The sequence below is a fragment of the Aptenodytes patagonicus genome, chromosome 18, assembly GCF_965638725.1.
Source record: "Aptenodytes patagonicus chromosome 18, bAptPat1.pri.cur, whole genome shotgun sequence".
NCBI lineage: Eukaryota > Metazoa > Chordata > Aves > Sphenisciformes > Spheniscidae > Aptenodytes > Aptenodytes patagonicus.
The window spans coordinates 9,296,592-9,314,025 of record NC_134966.1 but is presented as its reverse complement, the minus strand read 5'-3'; the positions used below and the strand labels follow the sequence as shown (position 1 = coordinate 9,314,025).

Below are 17,434 nucleotides of genomic sequence, written 5' to 3'. Positions count from 1 at the left end.
AGGTCTTCACCGAGGTGTGCATCTGCAGGATGAGGTGACTGTACTACGTGAAGTTCAGTTGCTGCTTCCTCGCAGGACTCGCGTTACCAGGCATTTATGAACCCGACCTGTTCCTCACTTGGAAACGATGCAGGACACCTGCCCAGCCCTGGTTGTAGGATGTAGCTTTCGGGGATGCCTGCGAGGCAGCGACTCCTCTAGACATTGACTCAGTTGTAGATGCTATTTTCTCTCCCTACAGTCAGCTCGAGGAATGAAGCGGGAACAGCTTCATTCTTCATGTGAGCAACAGGTTTGCTCCTGCAACAGTTCTGTGCCCGGCCTCGGGGTACAGTTGCCCTCTGATGATCATCTTACAGTCACCTCATTCTTCCAGGTGTGGCACTCCCAAAGTCCCTCTTCAGGATCCAGAGGTTGAATTCATTTCAAATCTAGCGTCCCCACTTTCCCAGTTTCAGATTCACCCTGAAGCATCATACAGCTCCAGGCGTGGCAAGCCCAACACGTCCTGAAAGGCGCGGGGATTTGCCATCGGCATTCAAGACTTGTACTCTGTGGGTTCCAAGACTTGGACTTCCCTGCAGACGCAGCCATCCTTGCAGCCTGTGCTTCAGAAGCTCAGCAGAACCGAGAGGACATCCAAGGTGCAAGGAGCAGGCAACAGTGTCTAAGAGCTGCCAGTCATACAGCTTCTTAGCAGAGTCCTCCATGTCTCTGATCTCCACTGGCATAAGCCCAGTGGTAGATGTCTGCAATTTACTGCAATCAGCATTTCCCCAGACCTGCTGAGGACCTGACAAGCTGGTGCTCCTTCTTAGCAGAGATGCTGAGGGACACATCGCCATTTCAGAAAAGATTGGGGACTGTGTTTCTTGAGATGTAGGAAAAATAGCAGGTGGGGTAAGGGGAAGGAAAGAAGGAGCAAGTATTCAAGCAAATCAGCTTTTTTTTTTTTTTTAAATCATGCAATATGAGATGTTTGCGTGAAGGAAAATCTTCAGTAGTGAAGAGACCCCCACCATAAAAACCTAGGACCTTATCTCTGGAGTCCACTCCCCACTCCCACTGGGGATTAGACAAATAAACCATGGTGGAGATGACAAAAATACATTTTTCAAATGGATTTGGTTTGGGAGCTGGGTTTCTTTGTGGCTTTGTTTTTTATTTATCTTTTAAAAAAGAGAAATACAAACGTGGTAGCTGCATGGCAGCTTGTTTGGTAATATTGAAATGGGAATACCTTGTTCTTCTTGGCTTCCCAGAAGTCTTGTGGGCCGGGATGGATGGTGCTCCATCCCTGTAACACAGTAAAATTTAGAAACAAAGATCATTATATCATTTGGTTCTTGTTGCTTCTGCTGGATTTTTCTCTTCCTTTCATGTAAGTTGTAAACTCACAGGCTAAAGACAGAAAAACAGAGGGGTTCTGTGACTGGCTCCTCCAACCCAAATTCTCCCTTGTGGCACAATCAATGTATATTTAAGAAAAAATAAATATTCTCAACTCTAGAGAGGCCACAAGATGCTTCTCCCTCCTGTCTCACACGTGATGCTTCACGGGATTAGCAAGGACAGGACACAGCGTGGCAATTCAGGGGAGCTGGTTCTGCTGCTAGCTCCCTTCTCCTGCTCATCATCGATGGCCCCCTCTGCACTGCGCCCTTCTGCTTAGCTGGGTGGGTAAGGAGACATCCAGCTTCTGTTCAAGAGGACCTTGGGAAGAGGATTAAACTAGAGAGTGCCTGTGATAACAAGGCACTTGACAGCATGACCTACGAGGACCTTTCCAAACCTCAGTTGGGCTCTCTTGCTCTTACTGCAATAAGATGGTGATAATGAGGTGAAGGGCTGGAGGACACATCCCCGCTGCTGCCGGCTGAGCTGCCGCGCACCAGGAGGAGGGAAGGGCTGGCAAGGGCTCTGCAAGACGAGCGTGACCCTCCCGTCTCCCATCACACTCAATTACTGCCTCAGCAGATGGGCTCATCTAGACAAACTATGGGGCTTGTCTCGGATGGATGCGGGGAAGCCATCGAGAGGAGCCCGTGCCCTTGTCCTTCCACCTCACCGCTCAGGCCGTAGGTGTTAGACAAGATCCACTCTTAGGACCACGCTGTTCCCAACGATGCTGATTTTTCTGGTCATGAGGGTGGCACAGCATTTAATCAACACTGTGGGTCTATTCATCTTAAATGTAGGAGGCGAGCCAGGCACATTGCTTGCTGCAACCCAGAAAACACTCTCCCGTGAGGCAAAGCAGTCCCAAGCTGTCGTTACACCAGCCCTGTCTGCCGCGCCGTGTTTCCAGAGATGAGCTTCCCCGCGCTCTCCTCTGTGTTGATGGCTGCACCAATGCTTTTATTTTTCTTCAAGGAGACTCGTATGGTTGAGAGGTTTTCTAGTCTGATTTTCTTAACATAAGGGAAGCATTTAAACCTTGCAATCCACTTGAGGAGAAAAAAAGATGTTGTAGTCAAAGAGCTCTGAGAGGCAGCCCCACCTCCTCCAGCTATGTCTCAGCCGAGCCAAGGACAGAAGCCTGTGTTTTCCATGGCACCTGATGAAGAGGCTCTCATGTTATTCTGCTTGATTTGGCCTGTACTTGCCTAAGGCTGGTTGCTGTCATTTTTCATCTCGAGCTTCTCCAGCCCATCTGCACTTCCCCAGGCCACGGTACAGAAAGATACGGAGCCCCATGTGTCAAGACCGCTTCTTGGTGACCTCTCTCTCTTTAAGAACCAAAATGTCTTGTCCCATGGATTGCAGATGAGTGTCAAGACTGCTTCTTGGTGACCTCTCCCTCTTTAAGAACCAAAATGTCTTGTCCCACGGATTGCAGATGAGCCTCAGCTGCCCGCGTGCAAGGGCTGATGTGCAAAAATGCCGGCTCCATCCTCTGCCGGTGTGCACATCAACACTGGATGCCTTGCCTTTGCTCGTGGTGCAGCATCTGATGGCTAAATAAGCAGGTTTGAGTCCACTGCAAAGTGAGCAACCAACCTAGCTCCGGTGCCCAAACCAACCAGCGCGGGTGGCTGCGGTTGAGTAATGAACTTTCCAGCTGCTGGAGAAGAACAAGCTGCTTGCTGAGGCTCTGGGGAGGACTTGGAGGACACTGTTGAGAAACCACTGCAGCATCTCCAACTCCTGCCACTTCATCACAAGCCTCGTGATGAACGTCGCTAAGTCCCTGCTCTTTGAGCCGTATGAACACCCCAGAATCCCAATCCTCCGGCAAAAGTTCTTTCCTTTTTAAGCCTTGGGCTCGTGGAGAGAAACCTGATGCTGTGATCTGCAGACTAATTAGATTTAAAAAAAAGAAAGATGTCAAGAGCATGCTCTGTTTTTAAAGCCTGGTCATAGATGCAATGCGGGCCCTTGCAGCCGGATGCCCCACGCCGCGGCACGGCCATCCGCCACGGGCACTGCCACGCTCAGCGGGCACCGCGCTTATGTGCCGGAGGAATGTTAACGAGGGGAGGAAGAGGCACAAAGGGGACAGGATTTTCCACCAAGGCAAAGGCGTTTCTGAGAGCCCCCGTGGGCAGGAGCATCGCAGGCTTGTTTGTTTGCTGGGAGAGATGTGGAGGCTACGGCGGCTCCCAGTTACCACTTACACAGCATTAATACAGATGAGCGCTTGTTTCTGAGACGAAAATCCATCCTTCCAGGAACAATAGCGTGGATGACTGGCTGGGGTTTGTTTCTTTTCGTGGGGGAGGAGGGGGAAGGATAATTCACTCTCACCAAAAATGGACTGAACGGGGTTTTCTCTGGGGGACAGATCCAGCGTCTGGAGTCCGTGGGCACGGGGAGCCCAGCACCGCGGGTGGCAGGCACCGACGCTCAGCCCCGTTCTTGGGCAGTGCGAAAGCCGTGGGCGAACAGAAGATGCACTTTTTGGCCTTGGCTCTCCCGTTCTTCTTAGCACGCTCCGATCCTTTCCCGCCTTCGTCCCTTTTGCTCCTTGCCATTCCCCGGCAGATGCAGGGATTCACAAAGCAAACAGGGATGATGATGCTTTCCAGACCACTCCAACCTGGATACATTCTGGGGACATGCCCCTGCATCGCCAGGGCACAGCACCCTCCTCCTGGAGAGCCCAGAGGCTCTGGTGGCCTCCGAGACCCAAACCTGCTCAGTCTTCTCTGAGCCTACAAGTGGGTGGCTGCTTTATTTATGAAGTGCTGGGTGGAGGGTTATTGGGGATTTGTGTCTCACTAGCGGTGGAATTTATTAGGCTCTGCTGCCTCTTTATGAAGCTACAACTTAGCCGTGTATCATCGGCATCCTGAAGCGCTTATGCCTGAGGTACCTGTTTATATCGAAAATGCCACGATAGCTGAGGAAACTAATTCAGACAGTGTTTCTTCTGCTTTGCTTTTGTGTGCCTCCTTTTTTTTCAAAGATGCAGCTTTCTACTACTGCAAACAGCCTCAAAAGCCGAGATACAAGAAATAAATGGTGTTTTTTTCTCCAACATTTTTTTAAGACAGGCAAAATACTGCCGTGATGTTAAAAAAATGTAACTTCAGTGAAATGGAGTGTTAAAAAGTGGATTGAAACCTTTGCATGCAGTCAATCCACACGGGGAACGGCTCTGGAAAACAAAAGCAAAAATCACTAGCTCACTTCACTCTCAAAAGCCGACACTGCGAAGTATAAGCAAACAGCAGCATTGCTAAAGCACTGAGAGAAAATCATAAACCAAACCCTTTTTCTCAACCTAAGAGTATCCTTAAAACCAAAAAACAAACCCAGCATCATTTAACCAGCTGGTTTAAAGAGCAGCACTTTAAAAGGATATAAGAAACAAGCTCATTAAGCTGAAAGACATTTTCCATTCCAAAATTACTACTAAAAATAACTGTGCTCTTGAACTCTGCCCCTTCACTGGGGTATGGCCACTTGCCTGCTTTTACATTCACTTGGACAGCGAGTTGGAGACCTGAATTCCTGCTCTTTCTCCCCAGACTCCTCTTGTTCCTGTTGGTCCCGAGAGATGCTCCGGGAGCCGGGATGGCTCTGGGGGGTGCAGGGGGGCTGCACAGCCATGGCAGGGGGATCAGGCACAACTCAACGACTGCCGTGTTAGTGCAGGAGCTGAGCTCCGAGTCACTCTGGGTTAAAACACGGAGAAACTTCGGTCCCTCTGGACTAAGTGATTTATCTGAGCAGCTCCCTGGAGACATGCGGAGGTCTCCGAGCTGCAGACTAGAGTTGCTCCCCACAACACTGCAAGTCAACTCCCCCCCATGTTAAATCCCTCAGCTCGACGGCAGTGCAAGCGAGAGGGGAAAAACCAACCCACAAACACAGGGGAAGAGCAAGAATTATCTCAAGCTGTGAAGTTTAATGAAGTCTTGGAGTCAGAGATCAGGCATGCAACCGGACAGAAGATGTCCTGGATCCTCAGAGCACGACTCTGGATCGTGTCACGGCAGCTGACAGAGGCAAGCTGCAGCTGTGCTGTACCCAGGCCACTGCTGTTACAGTATCTGCGCCTGGATTTCGGAACGATCTTGGGGGTCAGTTATGCAGCCTGAGCCGCAGCCGCTGGGGGATGACAGCCTTCTGGTCTCCAGATGGGCTAAGAGCTTCCTGGAGGAGATGCATCAACATTCATTTCACCCGGTCGGCATCAAACGCCGCTGTCAGTGCTCCGCAGCGCGCTCGGGCTGCAGGCTTCAGCTCGGCAAGTGGTAGCCCTGTTAACAAACTGGGCAGCCCAGCAGGTCCAATGTAGACAGCCTGGCTCACGCAAGGAGCCGCTCATGTCCGGAGGCAGCGCTGGGGGAAGGAGAGGCGGGAGACGGAGCGGGGCCGGGCTGTGTCGGTTCCCAACGTCTGCTCCCTGTGAGCCGTCCAAGGGCGGCCAGCGGGAGCATGAGAAAGGGCTGCTCGCTGGTATTTCCTGCTCGCTGTGCGATCCGGCGGCGTTGCCAGCAATGGTGGGGCCGGGACCTCGTCACACGACATAGCGACGCGCTGCAACGCGAGGCCGTGGAGTTTGTAGTCTCCGATGACCCCCTTCACCTCTGAAGTTAACCCCAGCTAACGGCATCGCACGCAAGACGCCTTTATCCCAAGACCCTCAGTGTTTACTCCCACCTCTTCACAAGACCTCTGCCTCTCTAACTCAAAGGCAGTTTCCACTTTTTCCCTTTAAAACATAAGGCTGTTGATACACAGACACCTTAGACCCTAATGAGTAACAGATCAAGCAGAGAGAGTTACACTTCTGGATGCAAACAGCCACCCCCACAATAATAATCCCTGCATTAGTCAAGATCCCTGATGGTAATCTTAATTTTGTTGACTATCCGGTATTTAGTGGGAGACAGAGTACAAAAACCAAAGCCTCACACAGCTGGCAGTAATTCATAGGGGAAAAATGCTCCCAGTTGCTTATTTATTATAGCTGCAATACCTCAGAGCCCATCAGGCTCATTCACCGTGGACACGGCATCAGGATCTGTCTTAAATGTTTTTAACAGGGAGCAGCAAGAAGAGATGCACACGCTAGAAGGAATCTTCCGCTTCTGCAGGCTTTCACCCCTTTAAGCCAAGATCCCCGAGACCTGATTGCAAAATCAAAGCCTCGTAGCCCTGAAGCAATCCCCCATCCTTCCAGCAGTACCCCACTGCCACCCCCTGCCTCCCTCCTCCGTGGGTACACTGCCTCATCTGCCCTGGCCAGGCTCCTTCCTGGAGCACGTGGTCAAGGTCCATCCCTCCACGTCTGCTCTTGGCATGTTCACCTGGAGATTCCCCAGGTGTCGGGATCAAACCCTTCCAGAGCTCCATCAGCTGCCCAAGAGGTCCTGGTGCCTCTACTCCTTTAAGCCAACTTCTTAGCTATGTAACAGAGCCTTTTCCTTTTACCCTTCTGGCACAGGTTTTTGGGTACGAACGTGGCCCTCACCCCTCTTCTTCCCAGCATCACTCTGCAGGTCGCAGCACTGCTCACCACCAAGCAGGATGCCTTATTCTCTCACCAGAGCTATAGCACTTAGTTTAGAGGGTTTTACTGTACTTCCATGACATATAAATACCTTTGGTCTACAGGAGAGAGATTTCCCCAGCAGGAATCTGCTATGCCTTTATGTAGCTATAAATTAGGTCTCCAGAGCAAGATATTTTTTAGGGAAATGAGGTCCATTACCCTGGCTCTGCTACTTAAAAGATGCAACAGTTTACACTAGAGGATAAAAAGCCAGCTATGTTGTAAGTGAGTATTTAGGCAAAAGGAATAAGCAATGCAGGATTTAGCCCAAAACTGTTCCCCAAAACAGAGGTGGTGTGGAGGCAGCGGGACTGGTGTAAGGACAAGGACAAGGCTCGTGGCTGGGAAAGTGGATGGGCAGCAGCGGTGAGGTGGGATGGATGCAATGGGAAGGAGATGTTTTGTTGACAAATCAGGTGGACATCACGCGTGAAACTCAAAGCCATGGCTTAGCGAGATCCAGCTTCTCACTTTCAGGTCTAGGACAACACTAGGACACCTCCAAAGCTGCCATGAGACACTGTGAATTTTTAGGTTTCTAACAAGAGAGAGCTTTATCTGGGGACCAGGGGAGTTATTCCAGCTTTCCCTACATGGGGATTATACCCCAAACATCTACTGACTGCCGATGCACCAGCTTTCTGCCCTTCTCTGAAGCTCTCCTCATGCAACGCCAGCATCAGAAGAACAGCCAGCACTGCCTGAGTGCAATTCTAGAGTTACAAAGATCCCATCTGTCACACTTTTAAATAATTGGCTGATCGTTATGAATTCATTTGGTATTCATTGTGATAATGTTAATCAAGACGAATTAATAGAGTCCTCATACTGTACGCGCTCCCTGGGGAATTCCACCACCATTTAGAAATTAATTAATGGACCTATAATTTTAGTGGTGCTGCCCATGCAATCACCGTTAACGGTAGGCATGAAGCAGGTACCCGATCACAGGATGTCAGCGCAGGCTACAGAGTTAAAGCATTACTGGTGAAGTTCCCCTCCCTACAGCCATTGGCTGAGATGTTCTAGGGGTCTGAAAGGAACAGTGGGTCTCCAGCTGCCGGTGCAAGGCTCCGGAGGCAACGCCAGGGTAATGGGATGCTCCACATCTATCTACACCTGCATTTCTCTCCTGAGAAGCAAGTGCTGCTGCTGAACACACAGGAGACTTCTTGGCTTCTTTTTAGTCACCCGAGTCTCCCAGGGCTGGAGATTAGACTTTCCTCCCTCCATTTCCTCCTCCTGCCACACATCTCCTGCGGGATCCAGCACGCTCCATGGTTCTGCCCATCTGCAAAGCAGCCAGGGCAATGCCAGCCCCTCGCACATGAAGCACCGTGCCTGCACTGTATCGCTCATCTTTAGAGGCATTTTCTGAATGTCTCAATCTCTCCATTTAAGCCTAGAGGTTTTTCTCTTTCCCCCCAAGCTGGAAATGATGCAAACAGGACGAGACAGACAGGAGAGAGGAAAGGGCAGAGGATGAGGAGTTGGGAGACCTTGCAACCGCTCCGTGGTGATGCTCCAAGGAGCAGCTTTTCTTTGTCACAGAGAAACCCTCTATCAAACGTGTATTGTTTTGGGTGAGTGTGGGGAAGGGGCCATGAGCACCCCAAGCTCTGCCCGGTGGTGTTCCTTGGAAGTTCCAGCTGTGCATTGTGTTTCTATCAAAAGCAACACATTATCATCTCTTCCACTCCTTCCAACCACATGCTCTCTCCAACTAGGTTTCTGCCTACAGCCGCTTCTGGCAGAGCCGCTGCCTCCTGTGCAACCCAGCCTTGCTTGGGCCAGAAAGCTTCGTTTCCGAGCACCGAAGGTGTTACCGTAAGTCGGCAGATGAATCAGCATGTAAATCACCCCAATGCGCTAACAAGCACCCCAACGGCGAGGTTTTTGGTATCTTTCCATCCGTCGCTAAATTCCCAACACTTTTACTCTTAAACAGTTTTACAAATCCTGATGCCATTACAACAAATATTCAAAGGTAATTATAAAATTATAATTACCAAATAACTATATATGAATTATATATATATTATATAATATATATATCTCAATATTAGTATATATGTGGCTCGCCAGTTATATAACCAAAGTCCAACCCAGCAATAGCTTTCGCTTATGACTTACGGGCTGACGCCTAGGCTTCCGACTGCAAAAGGGGTACCCCTCTTAGCCCCAACCCTGCGTAGCTTTCGCTGCGCCTTACAGGCAGGCTTTTTTCAACTGCAAAATACTCAAAGGTAACTACCGACAAAGTCCAACCCAGCAATAACTTTCGCTTATGCCTTACAGGCAGACACCTAGGTTTCCAACTGCAAAACGGGTATCCTCTTAGCCCCAACCCTGCGTAGCTTTCGCTGCGCCTTACAGGAAGGCTTTTTCAACTGCAAAATATTCAAGTTTTGAAAGAATGCCTTAATACTTACAAAACAATGTTCTTCACTCAGGGGCTCTTCGGTCCGGGGATCGGGAGGAATCCTCTCCGAGAATCCCTCGGTGCCAGATGAGGTTCCACGATCCCAGGATCCGTTGAGGCTCAAGAGCAGTGTCCCACCTGGGTCACCAAATCTGTTACCGTAAGTCGGCAGATGAGGAACTCTCTAAGACTCAATTTGGAGTTTTGGAAAGCAGGCATTCTTTAGCGCGGCGCCGGGTGCAAGGTGGAATTTCCACAAATCAAGCACACCTATGCCGAGATCACCGTTACGTTTATACACAAGAATTACAGGGTAGTACACTCCCAGTTACAATGATTGGTTAGTGATTTACATACAATTATAGTATCGGTTGTGTCATTCTCTTCTGTTACTACGCTTGCGCAGGGGAAGGGTCTTCACCTGGGCAAGGGTCGTCTTGACCTGTGGGTATGTCTTTTAATATTATAATGAAGGCAGTTCACTTCAGGACACCTTAAAAGTAGGTTTTGTTGCCAAGTTGGCCAGATATACATCTACCTTGTCAGCTTGTCAAATAACTCATCCCATATACAATAGAACCCAGGTGCTCAGGTTATGGTCTAGAGGGTCCAGAGAATAGGGACTTCAAGCAACACAGCCTCGGCTAACAAGTAACACAGCAACCCGTACGTAACGCTAACATAGAGGCTAACTTCTTAAGTCAAGATGTTCTTATCGTTGCTTATTTCACAAACAAACACAAAATATAGAAAGATTCAGTAAAACTTCAGATAATCTTCAACAAAGGGTTAAGCTCTGCAGGGCCGGGGAGGTCCCCTGGGTGCCCTCACCTCCCAGCCCGCTGCAATCCCCCCACACCTCGAGCAGAGACGGCTTAGACATCTGAAGACTCTGAGCGTCGTGGGTCCTTTGGTAACCCCATAAATTGAGCGTGGCAGGGTCTGCTCAACACTCAACGCAGCTCCGGTGCTGCCCTATTTAATCAATGCTCCAGACAAGACTAAGTGCTCTTCAAAGAGACCCGGGCTGAACCGCTGCTCGCCGCAACCAGAGCGACTCGGCAGAGGGATGGGTTTATTGGCTGGTCAGGGAGGCAAGTGTGGCTCTGAAAATGTAAGGGGAGAAGGCAGCAGAGAACTGAGCAGCACCACGGGGTCATTTTCACATCGTGTCTGGTAAAAGCCTGTTCTGCCAGGAGTTTAAAACAGACGCAGTCAGCATTTAAAAAGAGCATTTAGAAGAGGCACTGCCAGGGAGTTTTAGATCCTAAATTTAAATTCCAGTAAGGGGAGAGAGATCTTTTACGAGCCTGAATTTCTTTCTTCTTCCCAACGAGAAAAAAATCCAGTACTGCTACTGCTAGGGAATGCTACTGAGTTAGAGCAGCCGGTGCTCGGCGCTGGTGCCCAAGCAGCAGACTCCGACGAGAAGGACGATAATTCACTGAGTCTCCCTGCCCGTCCTGAGCGAGGTGTGCACTACAAACAGCGCGCAGCTGGGACACGCGCAGGAGCCTCTCACCTCCCCGGCAGCACGGTGATTAGTAACCAGCGAATTAAACGTGATCTTTACCTTGCCAATGTCCCCTAATCAGCTCCAGTTCTCCAGGATGCGACATCCCGTGTTGCACGGAGAAAGAAGGGCCAGGCCAGGTGGCAGCATTTGTCACCCGAAATGCACTCAGCCCCGACAGCTTTCGCACCTCTGTTTGATGGGGCTCTGCAGGGAAAGGGAAGAGCTCGGTCTATTTGCCATCGCTGCTCCCAACATGCGGCAGCCGGTGCGAAATGGGGAGTGCAAGTTCCAGGGCAGCAAATGACCTCGCGAGCACTGTCTGCTTTCATTGCCCCCCTGCTCCCCGGTGCTGTGCTCGGTGCCTCTGGGCGCTGGCTCATTTACTAATGCGCAACCATCCATCATTGGGGTACCATTCTGGGACTTAGCGCTGTTTTAGAGCCCATAAGGGGCCCCGGCTGTGGCGCAAAAGCAAAATATAAATGAGACACACACGTTTTTGGCACCCCGACGCCCGCAGTCCTTGGCAAGGCTCATGCTGGCTCTGGTGCACATGGTGCTGCCAGGTTGCCAACAGGCAGGAGCCTGCTTGAAGCCTCCTAACAAAGGAAAGGTACCTGCAGCACCCATGGGTGCTCGGGCCAGGCTCTCTCTGCCTTACCTTCTCGCTTCATCCCCATCGCAAGACACTTCTGATAGCGGCAGTACTGGCAGCGGTTGCGCTGGCGCTTGTCGATCAAGCAGTCCTTGTTGTCGCGGCAGGTGTAGGTGAGGTCTTTCCGCACCGTGCGCTTGAAGAAGCCTTTGCAGCCCTCACAGCTGTAAACCCCGTAATGTTTACCTGAGGAGGGATGCAACTCGGGTTAAAAGGACTCACTGAGTGTCCCAGGTTCCCCTAGCTCCACCCTTTGCTCTCCCTCCCCACAAAGACCATCAGCTCCTCCCAGGGCCTCTCCCAGCCGTGTCTGGGGGAAGCAGAGGTTTCTCGGAGCTGTGAGCAGGAGCTAAAGAGCAGTGGCTTTGCCTTGACTTGACTTCCATAAAATCAGGATGCCCTCCATGGGCTACAACCTGACTTTTATTTCCATTGCTTAGCCATACATCAGGGGAGAGGCAGCACAGCAGTGAAACAGGGGGTGCCCCCCTGTACCCCCCGTGACCCATCCGGACTCCCCACGCTGGACACACGACCCAGCCTGTACTGCACCACGTGCCCACCCTCCTCTTCCAGCCTAGAGCCCGACAGGCGCAGGAGGTGTCCCTAAGGACCTCACAAACTAGGCGACCAGAGCACTTATGGAGCAAAAAGCTTTTAAAATAGCATGAGAATAAAGGGAGCACATCTTTATCTCCCATGAGCGGAGAGACTCCATGAAGCTCATCTTTTTATCTGGCGCTATGTGACAATACCACTATGGATCAAAGGATGGGTAGAGAGAAGGACACTCACTAATACCTTGTCTTCAGATGGGCTGCGCTGCTCAGGGCTGAGGCTGTAACACCGCTGCTAAGCAGAGACCTGGGGTCCCCTGGCTCAGGTCAGAGCCTGCCCCAGACCAGACGGGCTGGGGGAGGCTGGTCAATAAGGGACTTTTCACCCCCTCCTCTGAGGGCACGGGCGGCTCCTCTCCCAGTGGAGAGTCCCCACCTGTGCTCGCTGCGCTGTAGGGACCCGGGTGTTACCGTAAGTCGGCAGATGAGGAACTGTCTAAGACTCAATTTGGAGTTTTGGAAAGCAGGCATTCTTAAGCGCGGCGCCAGGTGCAAGGTGGAATTTCCACAAATCAAGCACACCTATGCCGAGATCACCGTTACATTTATACACAAGAATTACAGGGTAGTACACTCCCAGTTACAATGATTGGTTAGTGATTTACATACAATTATAATATCTGTTGCGTCATTCTCTTCTGTTACTACGCTTGCGCAGGGGAAGGGTCTTCACCTGGGCAAGGGTCGTCTTGACCTGTGGGTATGTCTTTTAATATTATAATGAAGGCAGTTCACTTCAGGATACCTTAAAAGTAGGTTTTGTTGCCAAGTTGGCCAGATATACATCTACCTTGCCAGGTTGTCAAATAACTCATCCTATACACAATAGAACCCAGGTGCTCAGGTTATGGTCTAGAGGGTCCAGAGAATAGGGACTTCAAGCAACACAGCCTCGGCTAACAAGTAACACAGCAACCCGTACGTAACGCTAACATAGAGGCTAACTTCTTAAAATCAAGATGTTCTTATAGTTGCTTATTTCACAAATAAACACACGAAATATAAAAAGATTCAGTAAAACTTAAGATAATCTTCAACACGGGGAGCCATGCAAACCCTCACCACGCTCTCCCAGGGCATCCCCACGCCGCTGTGAGCCCCTCCCCGGGCAGGCGCCAGCCTTACCTGAAGATCTGTCCCCACAGATGGCACATATGTGCTTGGTGAAGGAGGCCATCGTTCCTGAGGGATGTGCTGGCACTTTGAGGACTCCATTGAGCCCCAGGGGTGGCTTAATGTCCTCTGAGCTGCTGACGGGGTTCATGGGCGAGTTGAGCTGTTGAGACAGAAGCACAGTGCTCAGCGAGGAGCCGGGGTGTGCAGGGCTGAGCCAGCTCCACAGCAGGGTTTGCCCATGCACTCAGACATGGGGCAGGGGAGTCAAGCAGGGGACAAGCTTCCAATGGGGACATGCACCGCTTAAAACACCCACCCACAAAGCTGAACCACGAAGAGGATTTGGGCACATGTGTCCAGTGACCAAAGGCACAAGCGCTCATCTGCTGCCCTGGCATAAAAGCCGGTGTGGCGCTGAGCTGGCAGCAGGATGCCACCAGGTCTCGCTGCTGACACCGGGTCAGAAGGAGCAAGGACACAGCCGGTCCCCCGTGCACCACCAGGAGCCACGCAGGGCTGACACCGCCTGCCCCACGAAGGACGCTCCTGCATGATTTAAGGGGAAGGCGAGTTCCTCCCGCACTGCCAGACCCCCGCCCACAGCACAGCCATGGCACAGCCACGGCAAAGCCCCCATGGCCAGGCGCTCGCAAGCCACCCCGGCTTCACGCCGCCTCGGGATGCAGAGCAGGGAAGATGATTTGCAGCGATGGTTCGTGGGAGAGCTGCTGGCTGGGAGCGAGCGCTTGCACGGATGATGAAGGCCAGGACACTCGCGCTTTAGCTCTGCAATTTATAGACATCCTTTTAGCATTATCTCTCCAAAGGAAAGCTTCACAGCAAATAAATAGATCCCAGATGCAACAGGGCCTGGCTTTCCAGAGCTGGCTTGGGTGGGACACTTCTCTGCAACTTCCAGCCTTCCAGCAGCCTGTCCACACGCCTCTCCTTCCCTCCCTGGTGAGCTCGGTCCCCAACAGTCGGTGAAGAAAGCGGAGAATTGGGTGGAAGCTGGGTGCTGGCATAGCCCCGTGGCACTGGTATGGAGTGAAGGATTCCTGAGTTGATTCGCACATCGCACTGTGCAGCAGGGCAGGGCTGTTATTCCCTCATGTACAGAGAGAAACTGAGGCATGGAGATGTAGGACCGACCCGTCTTGATAAGGGAGACAAGCTCACAGCAACCCTGCCCAGCCCCGGGCAGGTTCAAGGAGGTCCGAGGGTGGATGGGGGAGCCAGGCTCGGTCAGCTCAGGACGCAGCGCTTGGCCAGGACTGCTGCGGCTGTCCTCCTGGGGACCAGCCTGCCAGGGACTGTTGCAGAGCCTCCGTCCCTGCCAACATCTAAATCCAGGTTGGATACGCAGGATTTGTGCTTCAGTTTGTTGTGTTTCTCTACCCTAATAGAGGTACTCAGCAATCGCACCTACCACAAATTAATTCAGGGCAGTCCCAGGGCTTGTGATCTGTCAATTAGAGCAGCGCAGCCGTTCCTCTGGCTTTAAAGTCTCCAGGCTGCTGGGGAATATTTGGCAGGCAGATGACTAATAATCACAGACCAGCGCAAGGTAAACCCACCTTGGACAAAAGTGATGGGTCTGCCTCCCTCTCCCACCCTGCCTGTGCCAGCTGATGAATCAAAGGCAGCCGGGACCCGGTGCCACTGAGGGATACGCTCCTGGGCTTTAGCTGCTGTTTGGTTATGTTGCAATAGGGCAGAGAGGGGAGGGACGAGCGGGTCCCCAGGTAGGAGCATCTCTCTTTGGGATCTGTGGGTCCCCAGGCACTGACCCTGTCCCTGTGCTACCCTGTGAGCAGGGGCTGCCGGCACTGCGGTGGCACATCCCTCCATGGCTTCGGGGTCACCAGCTCCAGCAATTCCTCCCAGTGCACTTTCTGGGAAACGGAGCCATCTCCCAGGTGCAGCTGGTGGCTATGGCTCGTGTCGCGCTGCGTCACCGGCCGCTGCCACATGGGAGTGAGGGCAGAGGCCGTTGGCTGCCTGCTGAAGATAAGCCTTTCACCACCACTTTCCCCAGCCCCAGCAGCCCACAGAGTCCACCCAAGCAGCCCCCCCGAGAGCATTTGGGGGGGACGATGGGCAGAGCAAGACGGGGCAAGCGCTGCGCCCTGCCCCTGCACCAGCCCAGGAGGGTGGGGGGTTCTGCCGCCCTCCGCAGCCCCGTGCATCAGCAGGACGCTCCAGTCGGAGCTGAGTCATCCTTGGTCTGGAGTGAGGGAAGTCATTGGTTCCTCTCACAGAGCCGTCCCGAAACCTCAGCGGAGGCACCATGTGCACCCCGGGGTTCCCACACCGCCCTGGCGCCTGCCCTGTGCCTTCCCCTCCCCGCTGGCGGCCGCCGAGCGAAACTGGCAGCACGTGCAGGCAGGGAAGAGGCAGAAGGGGAGGCAGTGGCCCCCCGCCTTGGCACAGCACTTCTGCTCCGGGGCAGGACAACTCTGGCTCAGCAAGCGAGCGGGGATGAGGGAGGAACCGGTGCTCTGCTTCCCCAGTGACACCGGGACTCCTTGGCCTCTCTCCCTTCCCTGTACAGTTCATTGCACCGGGGACCAAATCCTGTCCCTTCTGGCAAGCAGAGCTTTATTCCTCCTCCCATCCAAAAAAAAAACCAACCCCTTCTCCGGTCCCCCAGGCACCCTTACAAAGAGCATTGTGCAAAGGCAGAGAGCGGCTCTGGAAAAGCCTAATCCTGCGTCTGATCTCTCCCTGCTCGCCCCCGGGCGCCCCAAGCTGCTGCCAGCGATGCCTGGGGTGGCTGCGCCGGCACAGCCCTGTGAACTGCATGGAAAGTCCCTCCCTTTCAGCTCTTACTGAAAATCCTGCTTTTTTTTCCTGTTTTCCCAGAATTTTTAGGTAAGAAGGTTTAAATATGTGTTAAATCCCAGTAAGCAGCAGAGCTGCTGGGTCTAGCCTCCCGGTCCGGCTGGAACCTTGCTCACCACTGCAAACTACCCCTGCTTTCAGCCGGCTCCTGCCCCGCACACCTCACCCCCAGCCCAGCTCGGCACCAGCATCCCCTCCCCGAGGGGGCCTGGGGGCTCCCTGGGTGCTGGGATCCCATGGCAGGACACCCTGCCTCGTGCCCTGATTTTGGGGCTGCGTCTGGAAACTGTGCAAGGTCCTGGGAAGTGCACGGTGCTGGAGGGAGGGCGCCGGGAGCGCTTTGAGCATCCTCCGGTGCTGGCACCGAGGGCTGCTGGCTCCTCACCTCCGCCGGACCAAACGGGAGAGGGATAGCGCCCCGGCTTTCGGGAGCCTGCCGGCTCCTTCCCACCCCGGTGCCGGCAGGAGCTGGGGTGGAGGAGACCCACCCTGCGGGACCCACCGCACCTCGCACGCCCCGTGCCCTTCTGCTCTGCTGGCTTTCCAGAGGCGACGAGGCGTGGCCTGATGGCAAGTGGCATCTGCCATCTGATTCAAACCACCTTCCATCAGTGCCATCCCCACCCGGCGACGGGGGCCGCATGCCTCATTACCCCCGGCGCTTTGCCGACTGGTGCAGTGGCGCGGGAGGCTGTGCTCCCCTCCGAGCATCGGTCCTGCTGCCTGCCTGCACCCTCCTCCTCCTCCTCCTCCTCCTCCTCCTCCTCCCGCACTCCTCTGCAGGCCCAGGTAGGCGCCTCTGCCTGCTGCAGGGACAGGGACGGGGACAGGGACCTAATGCGCCCAGACAGGGAACAGATGGCAGGAGCCATTAGGCTGAAGACCTCGTAACTGTCACCTCTAGGAAAACCACTTAAGACAAGTCCCTGAACAAAGGACAGGCACTTGCACCGCGCCGAGAGGGCTGGAGCCGCCGCGCTGCTAGCTTGCTTCCCAGCACCATCTGACCACACTCTCAATTCCCCTTTCTGCCCTGTGGCTGTGTTTTATTTCGGTTCCCCTGGCTCGCCGGTCCCTAAAGCAAACTGCGCTTTTTAATTGACGCTGGGGGTGCATCGCCCCTTCCCTGTTTCCTCCCCGGCTTGCGGCTCACCCCTGCGTTGCTTCACATCCCCCCTTCCCACTCCTTCCCCACCATTTTGGCTCTCTCGCTGCTAATTTTGCTCTGGCTGCCTGTTCCCAGGCACCGTTTCAGTTC

The 17,434-nt window shown here is 53.1% G+C and overlaps 1 protein-coding gene across 2 annotated transcripts in view; it reads right to left on the bottom strand.

Moving 5' to 3' along the window:
- Positions 1 to 17,434, bottom strand: part of RXRA (retinoid X receptor alpha) — a 121,194-nt gene that overhangs the window by 23,423 nt on the left and 80,337 nt on the right. Inside the window, exons 3-5 of one of the 2 annotated variants that reach the window (XM_076355139.1) lie at positions 13,342 to 13,492; positions 11,606 to 11,785; positions 1,241 to 1,297 (exon numbers count right to left, since the gene is read on the bottom strand). In XM_076355139.1, the coding sequence (XP_076211254.1) occupies positions 1,241 to 1,297; positions 11,606 to 11,785; positions 13,342 to 13,492 (388 nt within the window). The remainder of the gene's footprint in view (positions 1 to 1,240; positions 1,298 to 11,605; positions 11,786 to 13,341; positions 13,493 to 17,434) is intronic. The other variant, XM_076355140.1, reaches the window with a different exon arrangement.